General features: G+C 38.9%; 2 protein-coding genes across 3 annotated transcripts in view; both read right to left on the reverse strand.

The window, feature by feature from the left end:
- Window positions 1-569: 569 nt before the first annotated feature.
- LOC146504083 (uncharacterized) lies at window positions 570-9,622 on the reverse strand. The gene is made up of 6 exons (XM_085131192.1): window positions 9,513-9,622; window positions 7,408-7,449; window positions 4,965-5,108; window positions 4,532-4,677; window positions 2,220-2,343; window positions 570-2,133 (listed from the first exon to the last, which is right to left on the reverse strand). Exons 1-6 carry the CDS (start codon window positions 9,574-9,576, stop codon window positions 2,015-2,017), a joined length of 639 nt encoding a protein of 212 aa, XP_084987318.1. The 5' UTR covers window positions 9,577-9,622; the 3' UTR covers window positions 570-2,014.
- A 226-nt stretch (window positions 9,623-9,848) lies between these two features.
- The window catches only part of LOC146504084 (von Willebrand factor A domain-containing protein 5A-like), a 34,704-nt gene continuing 24,144 nt past the window's right edge, over window positions 9,849-20,408 (reverse strand). Inside the window, exons 2-16 of one of the 2 annotated variants that reach the window (XM_085131178.1) lie at window positions 16,508-16,555; window positions 16,208-16,410; window positions 15,890-16,112; window positions 15,410-15,576; window positions 15,212-15,326; window positions 14,921-15,069; window positions 14,742-14,830; window positions 14,512-14,656; window positions 13,057-13,136; window positions 12,853-12,967; window positions 12,554-12,712; window positions 12,365-12,468; window positions 10,892-11,106; window positions 10,177-10,218; window positions 9,849-9,961 (exon numbers count right to left, since the gene is read on the reverse strand). In XM_085131178.1, coding sequence (XP_084987304.1) covers window positions 9,849-9,961; window positions 10,177-10,218; window positions 10,892-11,106; window positions 12,365-12,468; window positions 12,554-12,712; window positions 12,853-12,967; window positions 13,057-13,136; window positions 14,512-14,656; window positions 14,742-14,830; window positions 14,921-15,069; window positions 15,212-15,326; window positions 15,410-15,576; window positions 15,890-16,112; window positions 16,208-16,410; window positions 16,508-16,550 — 1,962 coding nt within the window. In that variant the 5' untranslated portion in view covers window positions 16,551-16,555. Of the gene's footprint in view, window positions 9,962-10,176; window positions 10,219-10,891; window positions 11,107-12,360; window positions 12,469-12,553; window positions 12,713-12,852; window positions 12,968-13,056; window positions 13,137-14,511; window positions 14,657-14,741; window positions 14,831-14,920; window positions 15,070-15,211; window positions 15,327-15,409; window positions 15,577-15,889; window positions 16,113-16,207; window positions 16,411-16,507; window positions 16,556-18,388; window positions 18,511-20,408 lie in introns of those variants that run through there. The other variant, XM_085131179.1, reaches the window with a different exon arrangement.

The following is a 20,408-nucleotide window of genomic DNA, read 5'->3' on the forward strand; positions in this document are numbered from 1 at the left end:
GGTACAGAATGGTGTGTATGTGTAGTTTGGTGATGGAGTTTTTATTATGAATGAATGATGATTTTTTATGAATTATTGTCTATTTCTTTATGTTTAAGGACAACAGGTGGAAATTAGCTTTGGCTATAATCTGGCATGTTTACATTCATGTAATTTTTTTTTTACATTTATGTTCATTAACATGCACTGTCCTAAATAAATAATAATAATAATAAAATCACTTGTCAGCATTGTCAGCTAACAGTGAATAATCTTGGTATTATAGTAGATATTTAGTTAGGCTTAAGATGTCCATGTTTGAAAGCAGACAGGCAGCATAAATAGTGCTTTAAACTGGTCCAATTTATGTTGTGAAATCGTTACATGGTGGAGGAATGTGTTTTTCTTAGTGTATGTGTGGTGGGTGAGGTGGGCGGAATCGTCACCGCATACCACTGTTTTGATGACAGGTAACAGCTAGCCTGAAGCACCTTCTGGTTTCCTTCCTGTTGTTTGCATCATCGAATTAAAAATAAAGAGCAACACCCCCCCCCCCCCCCCCCCCCCCAACCACACACACACACCAAATGTCTCTCTGTAAATGCGGTTGTCTGTTGCAGCCCAACCACATTTCTTTTATCACGATAAAAACATATAAACAAAAGTAATAAAGAACTTCAATGTGACAGCATCCAGATTGCTATCCTTAGTTTTAAGGTTTTCGTGTCAGTGTGCAGCAGTGTTGCCAACTCCTCAGTAAGGAAAATCGCTATTGGCTGTCCTAAAAGTCGCTAGAAGTTGCTAAATGACGTCATCGCCTAATTTGCGTAATTGGTCATGCTAATGTAATTGTAACCTACATTGTTGGAGAGAGAAATAACATCGTGGAAGAGACATAGAGTGAGTAAAAAAAAACGTCTTTAACGAATTAGAATTTATTTAGAACTACAAATTAAATTTCTTTTAGCAATTATTATTTTTTAATGTCACAATTCCAACCCTGCTCCTTTATCCGGGCCTGGACTGGCAAAAGTGACCGAGATTGGCACTCTGTGGAGTTAATTTGTGTGTGTTTATAAGTAGTTTTAAACCTTGTGATTGTTGTGGAAGTTTTCCACTTAAATAAGCCTGCAGACGAGCGGTGAGCGGTAGCTAACATTCTTTAATTCAAAACACACAAAGAACAGATAACCAAGCTTGTGGAGAGCCTACATGACCGCGGGGCAGGGTCAGCAGAGTCTCTCTGAGCCTAGCATGGCTCTCAGTTAAATACCTTCTCCAGGAACAAAAGGCAGTACACAGCTGTTTCACACCTTAAGGTTCACACTCCCTTGCTACTTCCCAGAGTCCTCAAAGAGACAAAAGACTGGTCCTGTGGAGTTCTGGTTTCCCCAACATCCTTACTACACCCCCTACCATTTGTCTTAAGTATGAGTGTCAGACATGTTAAAATCCAGTGGCACCAAGGCATTACAAAATAATGTGATTAATACATAAGTGAAGGTCATGAATAACACATCGCTGGTAAATTCACAGACACAGAAAGTGCAATTAAAAGGTTAAATCAGCACGGCCAAAAGCCCATGCAACCTGTTGCTGTCACCTTTCTGCTCCTGTAAAAAGAAACATACATACATACAACTGTTCATCAAGTAAGCAGGCATGACTGTAATATCATTTGTATGTGACACGAACGCCAGAAAACAAAGGTAGTGTTATAACCTGTTGCTCAGTCTGTGGCTTTTTGGCAGAGTCAGTGATCACAGTGTTGTGTTTAGTGTAGCCGTTTCCCTTGTTGTTAGGTTTCAAAAATTACAGTTTAGTTAGTTGTTAGTCGTTAAGTGAGACGCTCTCATGAGTCATCGGTGACACCACTGACCAATCAATTTGTGGCACGCAGTCTGTTGATGTCCCATTTTCTACTTGCATGGATCGCTTGGAACCCCGCTGAGGAGGTACTAAAAAACTATCCACTACCAGATACTATCACTTAATGGAAAAGGCTAAAAACAGAGTTGAGCCGTGCTGACCCAAATCAAGTAGGTACTATTGGAAAAGGGTTCATAAGAAATCCCTCAGAGTCCCAGAGCTTCTTCGTCACGCTGCAACCCAACAGTAAATTTGCAGCTTCCACACACTCTGTCACCCATGGTGCTGAAAACACAAAACAAAGAAAGACAGCTGAATGTAGCATCAACCAATGTTAAAAAGCACTTTAGCACTTTCATAAGGATTACTACCATTCTGAGCACGGAGCCATGAGGCAGCCTTCATAGCCAGAAGATCCCACTCATTCTTTGAATCCATCTTTAAATCATGAAGCCAGATCAAAGCCAGAATGGTAGCCCAAATTTCCTTGTTGGCCTAATTCACCAAATCAAACAAAATCAAATGATATAGACAGAACACAATCCTTCACATGGAAAATGCTACCCAATGATTATGATCTTGTTTCCTACCACTTTGAAAACATAAATAATCTGAAAGAAGGCACTGAAATACTTTCATAAGAGTTTTTTGACTGATAATAAATATTTTTGCTCACTTCAATGTAATTTGTTTATGTTATAGTTGTATCCATCTTTATGTTATGCTCATCTGAAGTAGGTCATAGTGGCAGCAAACTAATCCATATATTTTCCAGTTCCTTCTGGGAGATCCAAGTGCATTCCAGGACCAGACAAGGAATATAATTTCTCCAGCAGATTCCCAGGGTCTCTTCCCTTTTGGTCATGCTCTAAATATTCACAAAGGAAGGCACCCAGGAAGCATCCTTACAGATGGCTAAATTACCTCGACCTGCTCTGAGATGGAGGAGCAGCAGTTCTAGTTCAAGATTTGTCTACATGTCAGAGCTTCTCACCCTATCTATAAGACTGAGCCCCACGGAGCAAACTTAATTCAGCCGCTTGCAGTCACGACCATATTCTATGGTCATTACACATATTCATGATCATAGGTGAGGGCTGGGATGTAAATGGACTGGATAATTGAAAGATTCACGTTTTAGCTCGCATTTCTCTTAACCACAAGAATCCAGGAAACATCCCACCACTTTCCAACAAAGAATCATGACTTCAAACTTGGAGGTGCTGACTCTCATACCAACCATTTCAAACTGTGACAAATTGCTCCAGTGGATACTGTCACAAGCTGGCCCATGGTAAATGACAGAGGGAAGACAAGACAGATTGTGTTGCTAATCATTACTTTATTCAAAAAAAGGAAATAACAAGCATGGGATACGAGAAGTGAAAAGTATCAGTGGTTGAATGGAATAGATGTGTGCTAATGTAACACAGAAGGTCATGCTCCAATGAAGCATACAGAACCAACCATATATCACTTAATTGCGACAGACAGACAGACCTCATTTGCAAAAAAACAGATGTTATTCTGAGATTCCCAAAGCAGATGTCCTTCTTGAAATTTTAGAATAGGATCGAAAACAACAGGCAACCTTCCTGCTCCTCCTCCTGTTCGATGATTGGACGGAACATCTTTTCAAAATACCCTGAATTAAGTTTTCCCTGGGAGGCTAAGCAGCGTAATACCCCAATAATTTCTTAGAATAATAATAAAATGAGAACCACCACCCTGGACTGCCACTTCACAGGCACTGTCCCAGATGAAACATTAAAAACACATATAGGTAACCCTTCCTGCCTGCTTCTCAACAATCCTGGTGACCGTCTGCAAGTGTAACCGGTGAGACTTACCCCAAGTGTTCAGGCTCTCCCTCCTTCATATGGAACGTTTTGCTTGGGTTTTAGAGTTCCACAACATGCCTTTTCCTCCACGGGACAGCAGTTCTCCTCCCCAACTAAACATGGTTTGGGCCAAACCCAGCTTTTCCCTCCTGAGTACTCAGATAGCTTGACAGACCTTCTTTGATGCCTGCCAAAAGTCCTCCTCCATAGCTTCTCTGAACTCATCCCACACCCAGGTTTTTGCTTGAAGTTCTGTTCAACTGTTGAAGCCACAACCCCATTTGGCCCCACAATACCTGCTTCGGGAGTATCCCTGGGCCAACCTAGTCTAGAAAGCCTACTCCTCAACCTTTACAGCCTCTCTCATTACTCTTGCATCCCGTGGGAGGTCCAAAACCTCCCTCTTTACCAATTTAGGTTTTCTAGGACTGTCTAGCAGTCCTCCCTGCCCACTAGTCTGACTCACCATTAGGTGGTCAGTTGACAGCATTGCTCTCCACCAAAGTGTGCAAGACATACTGCCTCTGATCAGATAAAACAAAATCAACCACTGACCTTTTGCTCTGGCACAAAGTACACTTACAATCAACCTTACACTTAAACATATTGTTTGGTTGGCCAACCTGTACCTAGTACAGAAGTCCAATAACAAAACATCATTCTCATTTAGAGCAAACAGGCCATTCCCCCCAATCACTCCTTTCACAATGTCTCCAGGTACAGTCCCTTCCATGACGGCACCCAAAAACTTTGTGTTATATATGAACATTTTTAATTAGGTTTCATACTATGAAATCTTATATTATCACTTTATGTAATGATTTAAATTTACAGCAACCCACCAATACTGGCTTTGACTTCTCCACCTCCTCGTTCGTCTTTCCCAGTGCAGTAGGCAGAGCTGGATCAAGCAACCACTTGCCAGTTGCCTCCTGGAGGAAGACTAACTGCAGCAAAGGATCTCTGGTTTGCTGCTCAGACACAGAAGCTGAAAAACCAAAGATGAAACAAAAGCTGGACCTAATTATAATTATTCTACATGTGAAGACATAAAGTCTACAATATAAAGCAATCTATAAACCACCATAAACTTTGAAACATTTGTAATATATTTAAATGCCTCATTCAAGTTTTTGTTGACTATATTTTCACATTATTATTTTCTTTTTCCTAATCCACTAGCACACACTACACATGCATGTGATGAGCCAACTACAAATGTCTGACATTCTGTAAATGATGGAAGCTGATAGTTTATTGGATTTATCTACTTACATCTAGCATTACCTTCGGACACAGATTTTAGAGCACCATCAGCCACCGTCTTACAAGATTTCCAAAAGTCACTTAGTATCTTCTTCATCTGAGTAAATACCCCTGTCTTGCTGTCAGCCTTATTTCTAGGTTTGTAGCTACAAGCTGGTGAGAGAGCAGATAAACAAAACCCTGATATAGATCAATTTACTGTTATTAAATGCATACTACATCGAATTTTGGTGTTTTGATACGAGCTTCCTTTAATATGATGAACATTTGATTAAGTTCATTCCTCTACAATAAACAGAAATCCACATCCATGACCATGAGCAACAATGCCTGTCTAAAACAAGGCAAATAAAAGCCCTCCAATTCCACTTAATGTGGGGGTCTTAACTAAGTAAACTGTCACCCAGTGCAATGGTTTGTAACTTGTAATGTAGGACAATTCCTTTGGAAAGGTTTTTTTTCTTCTTTGTTCCGTTTTTCTTTTCTTTTTTTAAAAGATTTGTCACAACACTAAAAACACTTTTTCACTTCAAGGTTTTAAAATAAATAGTAAATGTTTCTGACATGAGAATTAAGAAATGAAACTACTAAAAACTGGATTTGTATGGTAATAAAATGATTCACCTTAAGTACTACTTAACATGGGCAAATTGTTAATGACTACAAAGGAAAAGGTAAATGTCAACTGTTCCACAAAAATGCGATAGTTATTTCAGTGTTTACAGCCATGTATTCATAAAAAAAAAACACTGTTTCTATAGCATTTAGCTTTTAAATTTAACTTTAGCACAAGGCATGTCTTCTGATTGAGATAAGTAAGGTAAACATCATTTTAGAATAACTGAAACCTTTGTGTCTTCGAGACTTCAACGTAATAACTATAATACTATACTATAATAATATAAGATTGTTGAAATGTCTGAAAATATTTAAATGTGTGGCTTTTTACTAGAGATGGCACGATACCACTTTTTTGTGTCCGATACCGATATCATAAATTTGGATATCTGCCGACACCGATATGAATCCGATATAGTGTGTTTTTTAATCAATAAAACTGTTTTTTTATCAATAAAACTGTTTTTTTAATATCTTGCTGCTTTTTGTATAAGTTCATACTCAAGTTAAAAAACAACAACAACAGAGTACTTAGCAGAAATATTAAGCAACCTAACTAATAGGGTTGCAAACTCCCAGCAAAAAAAAAAAAAAAATAGGAAACCACCCTCTTCCTCATGATGCTTAATCAATGTAATCAACTTTAATTTGATGCAGGGTGAAAAAAATTCACAGAAATAAATTATTTTTCAAGAATAATTAAATAGATTCAACATCTTTCTTCAACAGAATTGCAGAATTCACAGATGGTACTTTCCCAAAGGAAAAAGTACTAGCTTACTAGGGTATATTAGACTTAACAGTTACTATATACAGTAATGGACTTCTATACATTTTACATCAGACTAAAACTTTGGGTGTAAGATTCAGATAATTATTAAATAATTAAAAGCTAGATATTTTAAATGAGAATAAGAAAGAAAAGTATGTCTTTGTGCCCCCTTTTCCCTGTTCATGCCCTATCGGCCCCCCTGGCTAAACTTTGCTAGATCCGCCCCTGCACAGTTACCAGCCGTCAGCTACATAGAAAAAGATCCTGGTGTAGAAAGTAATATTAAATAAATTCTAACAACAGCTTATCAAGCTTAAACGTGCTGCTGTTGTTCAGCCGCTGGTTTCCTCTTTCTGGTGCAAAGTGGGCCAAAAACAAAGAAGAGAGACGGACTCGCGACAGAAAAGCCGATCAGCTGATCATTAAGCAGTTTCACGATTGAAGTAGCAGCAGGAGAGAGAGAGAGAAGAGGCAGTTGCTCTATATATCGGTTGTTAAGCTTAACGCGGGAATGCTTTACAAACATTCAGAGATGAACTTACACACTTGCTTTACTTCTCTCTGGGAAAACTTCCTCGGAGATGAAATGTTTGCTAGCAGGCTACAAATACGCACAGCCGCTCTATCACGTGACCACACTGCTCCGACGTGCTACGGTTATAAGCCGAGTTACGCCGTGTCGCAAGTTTTGTGAGGTGCTTTTTTGATATTTAATGGATCGGATTACATTTTTTTATTTCTCTCCGATATCCGATCCAGTAATTTAGATCAGTATCGGACCGATACATATACGTAATATTGGATCGGTCCATCTCTACTTTTTACACTGTTTAATGACTAATTTCTTTAGTCATTAGACAGTCATTAAAATCCTGCTAAAAGTTCTTTAGCAGGATTTAAAATATCACAAAAAAGAATTAACTTTTCACGTTAAAGTTGCAAAAAAGTTAAAACAGTAACTGTGCTACAGAAATGTTTTGTTCAGTGTTTACAGGCAGTCACTTTAATTATAGAACATAAACACACATCTGTGTTTCTGTTTTATTTAGAATTTTTGCTCACCTTCATAATCCTGATCAAGAGGCAGTGCGCAATCCATGTAATCTGTGGAAAACAAAGAAGGTAAAGAGATTAAGCTAAGCTTCATGCCATGTATCACAACAATCCATTTAAAACTTATACTTAAATAAATAAGCTTGTTAATGTTCAAAATTGTAAGAAAAAACAAAGTGAACATTTTTCAACACAACAGTGCAACTTTTTCACAGGATTTAATGTGTCACAAAGATTTATAGGGGCAGACATTTTATGTGTAAATTGCAAATGAATTAAACAGTATTTGTATCACAAAAAATGTTGGTTGTTCAGTGTTTGCCAGCAGTTAGAGAAGAAAAACAAACCAAAAAAAAACAACAACAAAAAGGTTAGCTTTTTGCCTACCACCAGATTCCCTATGGCAAGAAAGGAAGGTTCTTTGAGATATATAAAAGAGGGTAGGGGAAGACATAACTAAAAATCTCATAATAAATCATAAAAATCAGTTTAAAATGTAGTAATAATAAAAATTTTAAATGTGGGGCTTTTACACACAGTGATTCATAACTCATTCCAAATGTGTATGTTCTTCAGTAATATTTAAAATATCACAAAAATGTAGAGGAAACAGCGTCTTGTTTGATTTTAACAATAAAGTCTCAGACAAGTTAAATAGCATTTATTTGTTCATGTGTTTCAAGGCAGTTATTTGTTCTTTTATAGAAAATCGATGTGTTGTTCTTTCTCATTCAGCTTTTTGTTTTTTTATTTTTAAATAATAGATCAGGTCAATCAAGGTAAGAAAAAAAAAAGAAACTCCAATGAACTACAGCCTCATTCAGCAGGATATGGAGCCTGAGTCCAGAGTCCATCTGACCCTTTGCAAATCCACCAACCTTCATAGTTTATACTGTTACAAAAACAAACAAACATAAAAACAAAAAATCACTATCGGCCAATGGCCAGTCCAGCTGTGCAGTCAGCTGGTGGGTAACGGGCATCTCCAAAAACGTTAGAACACTCTTGCAAATATGTGGTGTCATTATCAATCGAGCGAGAGGGGCTCTTATTGTGTGTGTATATGGATAATAGCAAAGAAGAAGAATTTTGTTCGCTCAAATTTATTTAGAAAATAATTTCTCCTCAAAATGCAACGCTTGTACTTGCAAATGTTTTTTAACGTGTGCTCAGAATTGTGGCACAAAAATAACGCCATAGACCTGTCCTTGGCCTCCAAACCCTCTGTGACAAATTTTTGTGCGTGTCTTCAGAGAACCGTTAAGTTTTGTATACAGTGTTGTAAATACTCTTTTCCACTAAATAAGCACTAAAGCAGAAGGGATGAACTGCCTATTGTTTCCTTACCTTTTCTCTTGTTCATTAAATTAGGGAGTTAGGGTAGTGGTTGTCTTTTATTTGGCTTTTGTTTCATGCAGGGTTTAGGTAGCAGCTTCTTTTGGAATAGCTTGTTTTGTTTATTATTTTAGCCTTTGTTCACCCCAGAGTTAGCACTGTTAGTTTTGGTAGCAATAAAACTCCACCTTGGGGGGTTAACCCTTATGTTGTGATTCTGTTCCCGAGACTGGGATGTAAGACCAGATACCCCAGTATACCATCCGGGAACTGGACTGTCAGGACTGTTTTAAAGGAAATGGGGGACCAACACAATATTAGGCAGGTAGTAATAATGTTGAGTTATCAATCTATCTATGACTCCCTTGTAGAAATAGTCCAAGAACACTTTAGCATGAAACAACTGTAATCTGCGGTAACTAAATAAGGTTTTTCCAGACACAAAACGAAGGGAGAAGTGACGACATTACAACTAACTTTTGTACCACCAATGGCAATGATCAGTTTAGCATGTTCTTATAATAAAAAGGTTATTAAAATATCAAAACAGTGTGATTATTTTTATTATTTTTTATACAGTGATTCATATGCCATTACAAGACTGCAGGTTCTTCAGTAATATTACTGTGATTTAGAGGAACAACTTTTCACAATAAAGCTGCAAACAAGTTAAATACCGACTGTCCCACAGGAATATTGGTTCGGTCAGTGTTTACAGGCAGTTATTCCATTAATAGAAATCTATTTATGAATGTTGCTATAATTAGCCATTTACTTACCTTCACAATTCTGATAAGGATTCAAGGTGCAACCAACGTAATCTGTTGCAATTAAGAAAGGCATTTTCAGATCCAAAAGCGAGAAGGTAAAGACATTACGCTAAGCCTCATACTATGAATCGCAGCAATCAGTTTAAAATGTATTTACAATAATAATCTTGTTAAAATGTTCAAAATGTCAAAAACTTTTTTTTCACACACTGTGATTTATAACTCATTACAACAGTGCAACTTTCAGTAAGATTTAAAGTATCACAAAAATGTATAGGAACAATTCTTTTCATTAATGTTGCAAATGAGTTCAGCAGTAACTGTGCCACAGAAATGTTGGTTTATTCAGTGTTTACCAGCATTTAGAGAAATAAAAAACAAACAAAAACTTAGCTTGCCATAAGATTCCTGATCAGCATACATGTAACCCATAGTAAGAAGGGAAGGCTCTTGGAGATCTAAAACAGAGGGGTGGTAAAGAAATTATAAAGAAATCTAAAATTTAATCATGACAACAGTTTCAAATGTATTCATAAAAATGTTCAAAGTGTTATAAATCACTGTTTTTTTTTATGCACAATGATTCATAACCAAAGGTACAAGTTTTTCAGTAATATTTAAAATATCAAAACTTTAGAGAAACAATATCTGTTGTATTTAGCTACTTGCTTACCTTCATAATCCTGGTAAGGACTCAGAGTGCAATCAACGTAATCTGTAGCAAGAAAAGATGGCATTTTTAGATCCTAAAGATGGACGGTAAACACATTAAGTTAAACATCATACCATAAATCATAACAGTCGGTTGCCAAAATGTACTAATAATATGAAGCTGGTTAAAATGTCAACAAAGTAGGGCTTTTTGCAAACTGTGATTTAATAAGTGCCATTTAACAATATTTAAAATATTACAGAAATTTATAGAAACACTGTATAAAAACATGTTTCATATTTCAGTTCCAATCATGTTAACTTTGCAACAGAATTATTGGTTTATTCAGTGTTTACAGGCTAGTTAATGGTTAATGTTTTCATAGATCAGGTCCATTGAATCTTTTTTAATGGTTAGATGGATGTTTGGATATCATGACTTCCACCTCTTCTTAAAGTCAGTAAAGAGTTCTTTTTACTGATGGCATGTTATGCTCCCCTGAGGGGTCTAGGCGGTGAGGGGGAAGTAACAAAAAGTGTCCGGTCAGAAAAAGGAGTCAAGGAGGCAAAGGGTTAAATTAAAGAGTTTTACTAAAGTAGCTCAACTAAAAGAGACAGACAAGCCGCTATCACCATTTAAAGAAAAAAACAAAACTCAAGCATTGGTCAATAAAGTACAAAGACAGTCAAAAAGAGTGCAGCTGTGAAAGTTTTAGTTCTTGCTTTTAAAAACTCACCGTGTTTCGAAATATTTTTGTGCAGAAGAGGTCCTTGAATCACCTCGCCATTGTTATTGAAGACAGCAATGAAGGCAGTCAGTGAACTGCTTATTCCCGATTGGACACTGAGCTGCACCACCTTCTCCTTCACTTTTGTGTCTTGCCATCCTCTGTCTTCTCCCTCCTCCAGGGAAAGAATCAGAGTCCGAGCACCCAACTTGTGGACTGTTAATCTGTAAAGAAGTATGGACATATTTTTACTACAGCTGTTTACCAGTGACTTCTCTGTTTTTATTATATTGTATGCTCTCTAAGGTCAAACATAGATGGAGATAAACCCACTACTTTATATAATCACAGTGATAACATGAATGGTGACAAATGCTCACACCAAGAGAAAATCTCCTAGTGGAAATCTCAGTCCACAGAACAGAAGCTCATGGTGGCATTTCAAGTGAAAACAGATAAAGCGATATAATTATTTTCCACTAGTTGCACTGTGCAGTATATGGACAGGAGGCCTCTATTAGGACCTACATTCAACATGCGAGCCTTTTATTAAACTGAAGGTGAAACTGATGAAATGTGGAACATAAAGTACAAAAGGAAACGGAAAGCTATAAACTACCGAAACCTAAACTGGGAACTAATACTTACAGTAAGAAGCACTGGAGCTGGGAGACAGGAAGGGAAAGTGAGCTGATGTTCTGACAAAGGACAAAAAGAGACTGAGGCAATAGGTACGTTCCAAAAGTTAATTTTGCTTTGGAGGGTTCTTAACTGAGAGACATGACTGAAATATCGGCAAAGCGACCATAATAAGAGCTGCTCAATTCTGTAAGTACTAAGGAATAGCGCTTCAATGCTTCTTTTATTGCTTCCTTGAGCAGAGGATACACTGGACCATCCTTTACTGAAAGGGAGGAGAAAATACTCTCCCATAATTCACTGTGAGGACCATCCGACCATTCACGAAAATAAACATAATAAACACAGCTGCGCAACGACATTTGCTAATGGCACAGCAATAAGTGGAACAATAAGTGGGGTTCACCTCTAAACAGTCAGCGTGAGGACAGAGGGAGGAGTTTTAGGACAGAGACAAAGTTTTGGCACTGCAATAAGAGCTTTAAGCATCTATGCAAAGTCCCGATTACACAGTAGTTCTGATAACATCTTCCCTCCTGAAAATAGACTCCAGTATCCAGTATCCAGTAAGGGTCCTGGCTAGACCCCCATGTTAAAACAAAGCCCGGGGATGGAGCGGCTACGTCTGCCGCTCCATCCCCGGCAGACGTAGAAGACCTAAAATTTGAATTTATAAGTTATTTATGACCTCATTGACGTGATCATCAAGGTCAAGTAAAAGAGGTTAGAAATAGAACATGGGAGGGATTAACTGGATAGTGTCATATGCTTCACACTTAGCAACTTTAAGTCTAAAGTCATGATCCACAGAACAGTGCTGTTTATATCAAAACTCTGTTTTACCCAGTGTCCTCTGCAGGTCTGAGACTGAAGTGCAGCTGGTTCTCAGAGGGATGACCTGCCAGGCTGTACTTCACCGTCACACAGCCCTCTGCTGCCTCTGAACTCTGACACAAAACCACAGGGTCAGAAGTCACGTTAATTACTGTCATCAAATATCTAAACAACAACATGAGAGGCTGCTGCTCCTACCTGTCCAGTGAGCTGGGCATAAATCAGTGACCTTTGACCTGGAAAAAGTGCTGTGATTGGTGGAGAGAGGACAGTGACAGACACTTCCTTTGGTAAATCCCATATGACTGAGATGTTGACCACAACTGGCTGCAGAGCAAATCGCAGCAACTGCATCGCCTGAAAAATAATGAAAACCTCTCCAAATATACACAAACAGTTGGAACAGACATTTTACTCACTGCAGGTCTGATCTCAAATATGTATCTGCTGCTGCTGCTGCTGCTTAACTTGTTTTCTTTTTGTGTTTAATGTCTTACTTTTGCTTGCATCTTGTCAGTCCCTGTGATGAACTGAGCATGACCTCCTCCTTCTTTTGCCATCCCATTGATGAGAGCAGAGCTGGCCCCTTCCCCAATCCCAAAAGAGAAACACCTGCAATACAACAGTTTTCTTTAAGTACACAGAGGACATGTTGGACATTCTGTAATTGTGTAGACATACTTGTGTTTTTGTGGTTTCACCTGTGAGAACCTGAATTCTTCTTCACCAGATCTATCACTTCTTTGGTGTCCCTCACCTCTCCATCAGTAAAGACAAACAGCTAGAGAGGAGAGTTGGCACATAAGGACAGAACATCAGACCCACAAACACACAGCTTGTTCTGAGAGCTGAGTTAGGTTCAGAAACACAAATTGTTTTAATGGTAATGTGCAAAGAACAATGTACGGTTAATATGAACTCAAAACATGGTACTTAAGAAGATGGAAGAAGGGTAGTATGATAATGTCACAGAGCTAAGAGACATATGTACAACATGTTTATATTATTCAGCTATTATTCAGTTTTTTCAAGTCAGTGAAATGTCTTCTTAAGTCAAACATACTGTGTGTGTGTGTTACATAGTTGAGTTTGGACTCTTTTGGGGGGTGCTCAAGGAAATTTCCATCAGAGCACTGTGGCAGGACGTGGCTGGCGGTGCCACAACAGCGAAGGTGGACACATCTGCGTGGCATCGCAATCACGCCTGCCCAGCTTAAGAGCGGTGTGAAGTCCTGTTGTATTGTTGTTGTGTATGTGTGGCTGGCAGCTGGGAAGCGGAGCCGAGTTGTACGAACAGCAACCGTTTAATAAAGTAAGATGTTTCAGAATGCAGAATCGTGGTCGCGTCATGCCTCATTCTTGCCACAGTGGTGCAGAAACCAAAAAGTCTAAGCAGAAAGAACTCCGGTACTGGATTGACTGCAGCACACAAAGGATTGCGAATCTGGCAGCTCTAATCCAGTTCTGACCGACACCACCGACACCCCCACCAGGTTCCCCAGTGGCAGGCAAGCAGCAGGGTGCGAACAGGCAAGATGCGGCCTGCTGTCGCACCCATCCCCACTCCTCGAGCGGGAGCGGTAGTACCCGGTGCGGTGTCTGCGCTCATATCGGCCCCGCGGAGGAGTGCCACAGAGCAACTACTGTGTCCGCAAACTGCTCAGCCGAGAGCAGTGGAGGAGCCACGTGGGGAAGCTGCTCCAGCCGGAGGTGGAAGAGGTGCACAAGGGTCCATTTTACAGGATTCATACCAATCTAAACATGGTGAACAGGATGGCTGTCATTACATTCATGTGAGGGAATACAAATCTATTCTCCACTCGTGAAATTGGGGTATATAATGCTGAGTCTGCATCATAAAGGGAGGGTTTGTATGAATTAATATAAAACAACTCTATTACCAGTTTGCTTCAATGGGTGGATTAGATAGAAATCTCTGATTATTCACTCTGAATAGATCATCGTACCAGTTAGGCTGCTTTAGAAGGTAACATTGTAATGTTATCAAACTGAATTGAGGTTTGCAAATCTGAAAACAGTTGATGACATCTGCAAAAGCATATTTCATTAATATTAATCACAAGAAACTGTATGGATGAAATTATGTTTGGGAGCTGAGCTCCCTCTGAAAGTTTGAACCTAACCTGGTGTGTTACCTGTCGAGGCTGATTGGGAATGCAGGGCTGGCTGTAAATATGTTTGAGGGGCTCCAGCATCTCTGTTCCTCCAAGATTAGCCTCCATCTGCTCAACTGTCTTTAGAGCCTCCTCCATGGTCTGCTGGCTGTACTCCACACTCTTACTGCCATCACACAAATACCAATACAAACATGCACGTATTTCATGGCAAGGACAAAGGAAGCTTTGTTGGGCTGGGAGAGACTCACGGGAAGATGTGTTCATATCTGGACCCAAAACTGTAAATATTGAAATAGCAGCCCATTGGTAAGCTCTTCAACAGGAGCAGCAGAGTATCCTTCAGGAAAGAAAGAAGAAATTATGAGTCCACTGTGTGAGAGGAACATTATAAAACTAAAGAGTTTATGAGTAAGTATATTATGGATACCCTGGCACTGCTGATGCGCGTATTACTCATACTTCCAGATCGATCCATTAGAAACACAAACTCTCCACATGAAGCTACTGAAGACATCACAGTCTGGGGAAACTCAGGGTACAGACTCACCATCACCACTGGATCACCCATCAGAGAGCCTGAAAAATAACAGACAGAAAAAAGTTTATATAAATTTGCTTTTCAGAGTTTTTTTCATACACATTCAAACTTTTGAGTGAAAGAATGGGGATATTAAAAATCTGTATTTGCAGACCAACTACTTCACTCATTTCCACTCACCCGGCTCAGCAGAGGCCTGTCCTGCCTCCACCACAGCAGTGGGCTGGTTAGCATCTTTGTAATAAATCAGCAGTTCAACATCTCTGTCAAACTTGTGTCCTGCAGCCAGCTTGACCTGCACACCACAAACACATTCATATTTAATTCTCAGTAATAAGTAACAACCACACACAGCAGAAATATCAGCACTCTACCTACCGTGGCCTGGGTTTGATCAGTGTTGAGGTACTGGAGAGGGTCCAGGGAACAGTTGGACTCTACTTTAGAGATTGGACGAGGAGAGGACACTCGGGCAGAGAAAGACAGACTGTAGGACACCAGAGAGGCTGGAACAGAAGTCACCTGGACTCCTGCACCTTCACTACCTGTACACAACATCAGGTTAGAAATGCTGTAAACAATAAGGCATTAAATATTAAAGCTTCTAAAAACATCTGGTCCAATTAAAGGTTTCAGGGAAATTAGGTACAAGGCTGGCACAAGTCTTTTACATTTTTTCCAATCTGATAAATATATTTGACAGTCACAGTGTTATGTCTTATCTTTTTTTTTCGAGAAAAAAAGTTGAACTTTGATTCTTTTTCTCACATATATTGTGTTCTGTCTGTATTGGGAGGTTGGTTCAAGACCTAATATGGTTTAACCATTTCTGGTCCAAGTATTTTGAAGTGTTCCTACCCTGAGGCTGGTATCGAGGGTTGAGCACAGCAGGCAGACAGAACCTCAGACCATCATCAGCCTGCACAGACAGCTCAGTCACGTACTCCAACCTGATGGAGGCGCTCTCTCTTGAAGGCAGACTGCCCACACTCAGAGAGAATATATCTGGACTCTGATCACTCTCCTCCAATAGGAAGGCCTGTTGACCGGAGCTCAGGGCATCATCATACTCCTCACGAGCCTGAAGGACAGGTGACACATGTCAGTGACATTCACTGTGTTTATTGTTATTTTGAATCTCACTTATAATCAGGTTATATTTACTGTCCAGCTCACCTTCTGTTTCTCCTTCACCTCAGCTACAATCTGTGTCTGTCCAATCTTAGCACTGAAATGACAGACAGCAGCATCTCCAGGCAGAGGGAAGACAAAAACAGCCTCTAATGGTTTGTCCTCCTTATTCTCATAGTTCAGGGTGGAGACCACTGTAGCCACATGGTCCCTCACCTCCAGCTCCACCTCAATGCTCTTCAGAGGAACTAAAAGAAAAACATAAACATCCAAACACAATTGTTTTTGATTAAATTCAAAATTAGTTTAGTCTCCTGAGCATTTGGATGTTCATCAACTTTTTACCTGGTTCCTTTTGGGCAGTTAGCAGACCACAGGCTCTCACCATTGTTCCTATGCAAGAGACAACCACCACAAAGATTTACTCCAAAGAAAAGAATTTAGTGTTGCTTTCATTTTGGCACCAGAAGCCAAATAACTAACAATGATAGTTAGGAGGATCTGACTGAGGAACAGTTAAGATCTAAATCTAGAACTAGGGAATAGTTACGTAATATAAGGATTTAAAAGCTTTGCAAAGTTTTAAAGAAAACAATTAAGCATCCAAGAGCCTTTTGGTTGTAACTTTAGCAGACAAAATTAGAGTCGATTAAATGAAGGCACGTATTTCATGTCTTTCACTTGTTTTACTTTTCCCACATTTTTATTAAAAATAAGGATGACTGTATGACCTTAATTTGTAGCTTAAATCCAAATAAAGTCCAAAGCTAGAAATGACACCCTGTTTAGGAGCAGACCTAATGTTTCACGATCATACACATCAGGTCATGCATTAAGTTTGGGGCGTGAGAGCATCGGTCCGGTCATCGTCTTGTTGTGTTTATATTGTCACCTTCATTAACCTGCTCTCTCACATCTCTGATTTATTCTTAGAGCTGAATGTGGGCGCTCATGGCTTGCTGCACAAATATAAACCTGAAGACAGCACAACATGGGGGTCGCCAACTGGTGTTTCGGTCCTCTCCATCTACCTAAACTCCATCAGCATCGGTTTCATCTTTCTGTTCCTTTAATAGTTTTGTTTATCAAGTATATGTTGAGTTGAGAGTTACCGGTACTCCTGGATTTGGTTTCTGTTAGTCTAGTTTTACAGAACAGAAGCCTGGATCCAATGTGTGGTTGATTCATGGTCTTCTTCCTCTTTGTTTGTTTTAGTCTCTTTTTCCCGTTTGTCATCTTTGAGTAACTATATTCCCGGTAATAAAATATTGTGTTTATGGCAGCAGCTTTGTGGCATTTTATATGGACAAATGGAAGTTTTGGGACATCAGAGAGGATTTCCTTTCGTTACTGCTTATCATCAGAAGTGCTAAATATCAAGATGGATAATTTACAATAATGTAGATGTCTAATCTAGCTTATTTTTTTTACTTAACTATTTATATCATCTCTGACTTTTCCCCCATTTGCAATAAGCTGAATTTTATATTTTTAAAAAAGATGAGTCTGGAATTGATGTAACGGGGGTGGTTTCTTTATTAGCTGTCAAACTATTGCATTTGTAAAACCACAGACCCTAACCCTAACAGAAGCAGTGCACAATGAATAACAGTGGTAACAAAGAGTTTTTGTCAGGGACAACAACAACAAATATAGCAGGGATGATGTCTAATTGACAGGCTGAGGAGAAAAAAACCCCAAAAGGTTAAGTACAGGTGAGATTTTTGCAAATTATGCAAATTTATTGATTGTTATTTTTACAGAAACGCTCAAGAAACTGCTCGGTGAACGCTTCACTTTGCTTGCTATGAACAGGAATGTGTATGCACACCGTGCTTTTTTTTTTTTAAACACAAGGCTACCTGTGTTGCGGATAGAAAGAAACACCTTAGTTTTACCCAACTAAGTGATATGTACTGATGCATTAACGTGTTTAACTGGGCCACAGCATCGTGGTTTAGCTTGAAAAGACAAGTTGTGTTTCTCGCCACTGAAATATGAGGTACACAAACTCGTTACGTTTCACCGCCAACTGCAGCAGCCCTGGGTGAGATTTCTTTTAGACTCAGAACAAGTTTTGATATTATTCTGGCAGTAAATAAAAAGGAAAATACAGACTGCATCTGTATACAGCTCCTGTCAGTACACTTCTTACGGCGTTTTTTATGAAGTGCGTCAGGTTAAAACGTCTAAAGAAAAGTTACAATGAATTGGAGAAAAGCATACCTTTGAAAAGAGGGATTTGTGTGTCCGATAAGCACCGATCTGTAGTATGTGTGTGAAGTTCAAGCTTATGTGTCTACAATACGCGCACGCAGTTCTACTCCGGTGACGACAGAGGCTTTCGGCTGCATCCCTCCAACGAGATCATTTAGTGAGCGAGGCTTCACAGATGCACTAACAGGAAATAAACTTATCAACTTTATCTTTACACATTAAAAGCTTTAACGATAGTAGTGCGTTTAAGAGTTCCAGTTCGGTTTCAGATATGTCTGTAATGGTATGTTTAGGCATTATATTTTATGCTAAAGTGTAGCTTTTACATTTACAGCCTTTGCTCACGTTTACTTATCAGAACTTATGTTTTGATAAACTTATTTTTCCTCTGATGTTTTGTGTTTGTTACGTGTCTTTTTTATTGTAAAGCTTTAATGTGACTTGTCCTGTTAATAAAGAATGAAAGAATAAGCCGCATGGTAGTTCTTCAGTTATCAGTGTAATTTGATATTGTACTCCTGTATACCATTATTCATTTTCTTGAACTGAAGCTATAGATCTTTACTCAGAAGGACTGAGTTAAACCAAAGAACAAATTCTTAATCTTCCAAGCACCAAGTTAAATTTTTAATTTTCAGTTCAAGGCACAAATGAAAATACAAATAAAATAGTTTGATTAAGTTCAAAAAGCATTTAGAACAATTGCAACAAAATAAAAATGAAACATGAACAATAAATATAACAGCGGAGACATCATTCAGTACAATTTAATTCAGTTTTGTTTATATAGCTACAAATCACAACAACAGTTGCCTCGTGCTGCCCTCACACCACGTAACAATGTGAAGCTAGACAGCCAGCAAACAAAATAGAAGAGATCTCCACAAGGCTTACTTTTCTTGACTTTGAAGACCTTTTAAAACCCTTTCCTTTCTTAAGGCTTCTCCTTGTTTTTCTAACTGAAATGTACAGAAAATTAAACATAAATTGCTTGCTAATATACACATCTTAATCACAAAGACAAACGTTTCCCAAGGCACAAGCGTGTAGGGCACATTAAGCGTGTACATGAGCGTGCTTTCTCTCTTATTTCTGAGGGGAGGGAGCAGGACAAAAGACACGCTATGGAAGAGAGCCAGAGATTAATAATAATAACTGATGATTAAATGCAGAATGATGTATAAACACACAGTCAGTGAAAAACGTGAATGAAGAAGACACAACACTGAATCAAAAGGCATTTGGCATAACTAGCTCTTTGAGAAAACTCTCAGAGTCCCAGAGCTTCTTTCTTCACGCTGGAACCCAACAGGACATTTCCAGCATCCACACACTCTGACACATGGTGCTAAGAACACAAAACACAAGGATTAAAAGAATGAATTTGCAAGAATAGCTCACTTTACCTTTGTGTCATGGATATGCAGCATTTTCTGTTATTATCGTGTTACTACCATTCTGAGCACGGAGCCATGAGGCAGCCTTCATAGCCAGAAGCTCCCACTCGTCCTTTGCATCCATCTTGAAAGCATGAAGCCAGATCAGAGCCAGAACGGTGGCCCACACTTCATTGTTGCCCTAATTCCCCAATAAAAGACAAATAAAACAGGGAGCACACACACACACACACCGAGCCTGAGAGCAACTGACTTTATTCAGTACAATAAACAAGCCATGCACACTTATTTTGTGTGTTTTGCCAGAGGTTTCTCTCTCCTGCAGTGTTATTGCTGTTATCCTGGGGTATTTCCGAGGGTATTTGATAGAGCATCATCTCCTGCGATACTCTCTTTAGACCAGATGTGTCTAATTTTACATCGTAGGCCACATTCAGCCCACTTTGATCTTAAGTGGGTCGGACCAGTGAAACTAAAGTTGTTACATATTTAACCGTTTTTCTACATAATGAAGAAAAACCTGCTGTAACATAGAAGGAAACCTGTCAGTATGACTCTTTGAACTTAAATTATAGCAAATAAATGTGTAAAATTGTAGCTCATTCTCTAGACTGTCCAGTTTTTGTTAGTCA

The sequence above is a fragment of the Neolamprologus multifasciatus genome, chromosome 14, assembly GCF_963576455.1.
Source record: "Neolamprologus multifasciatus chromosome 14, fNeoMul1.2, whole genome shotgun sequence".
Classification (NCBI taxonomy): Eukaryota; Metazoa; Chordata; class Actinopteri; order Cichliformes; family Cichlidae; genus Neolamprologus; species Neolamprologus multifasciatus.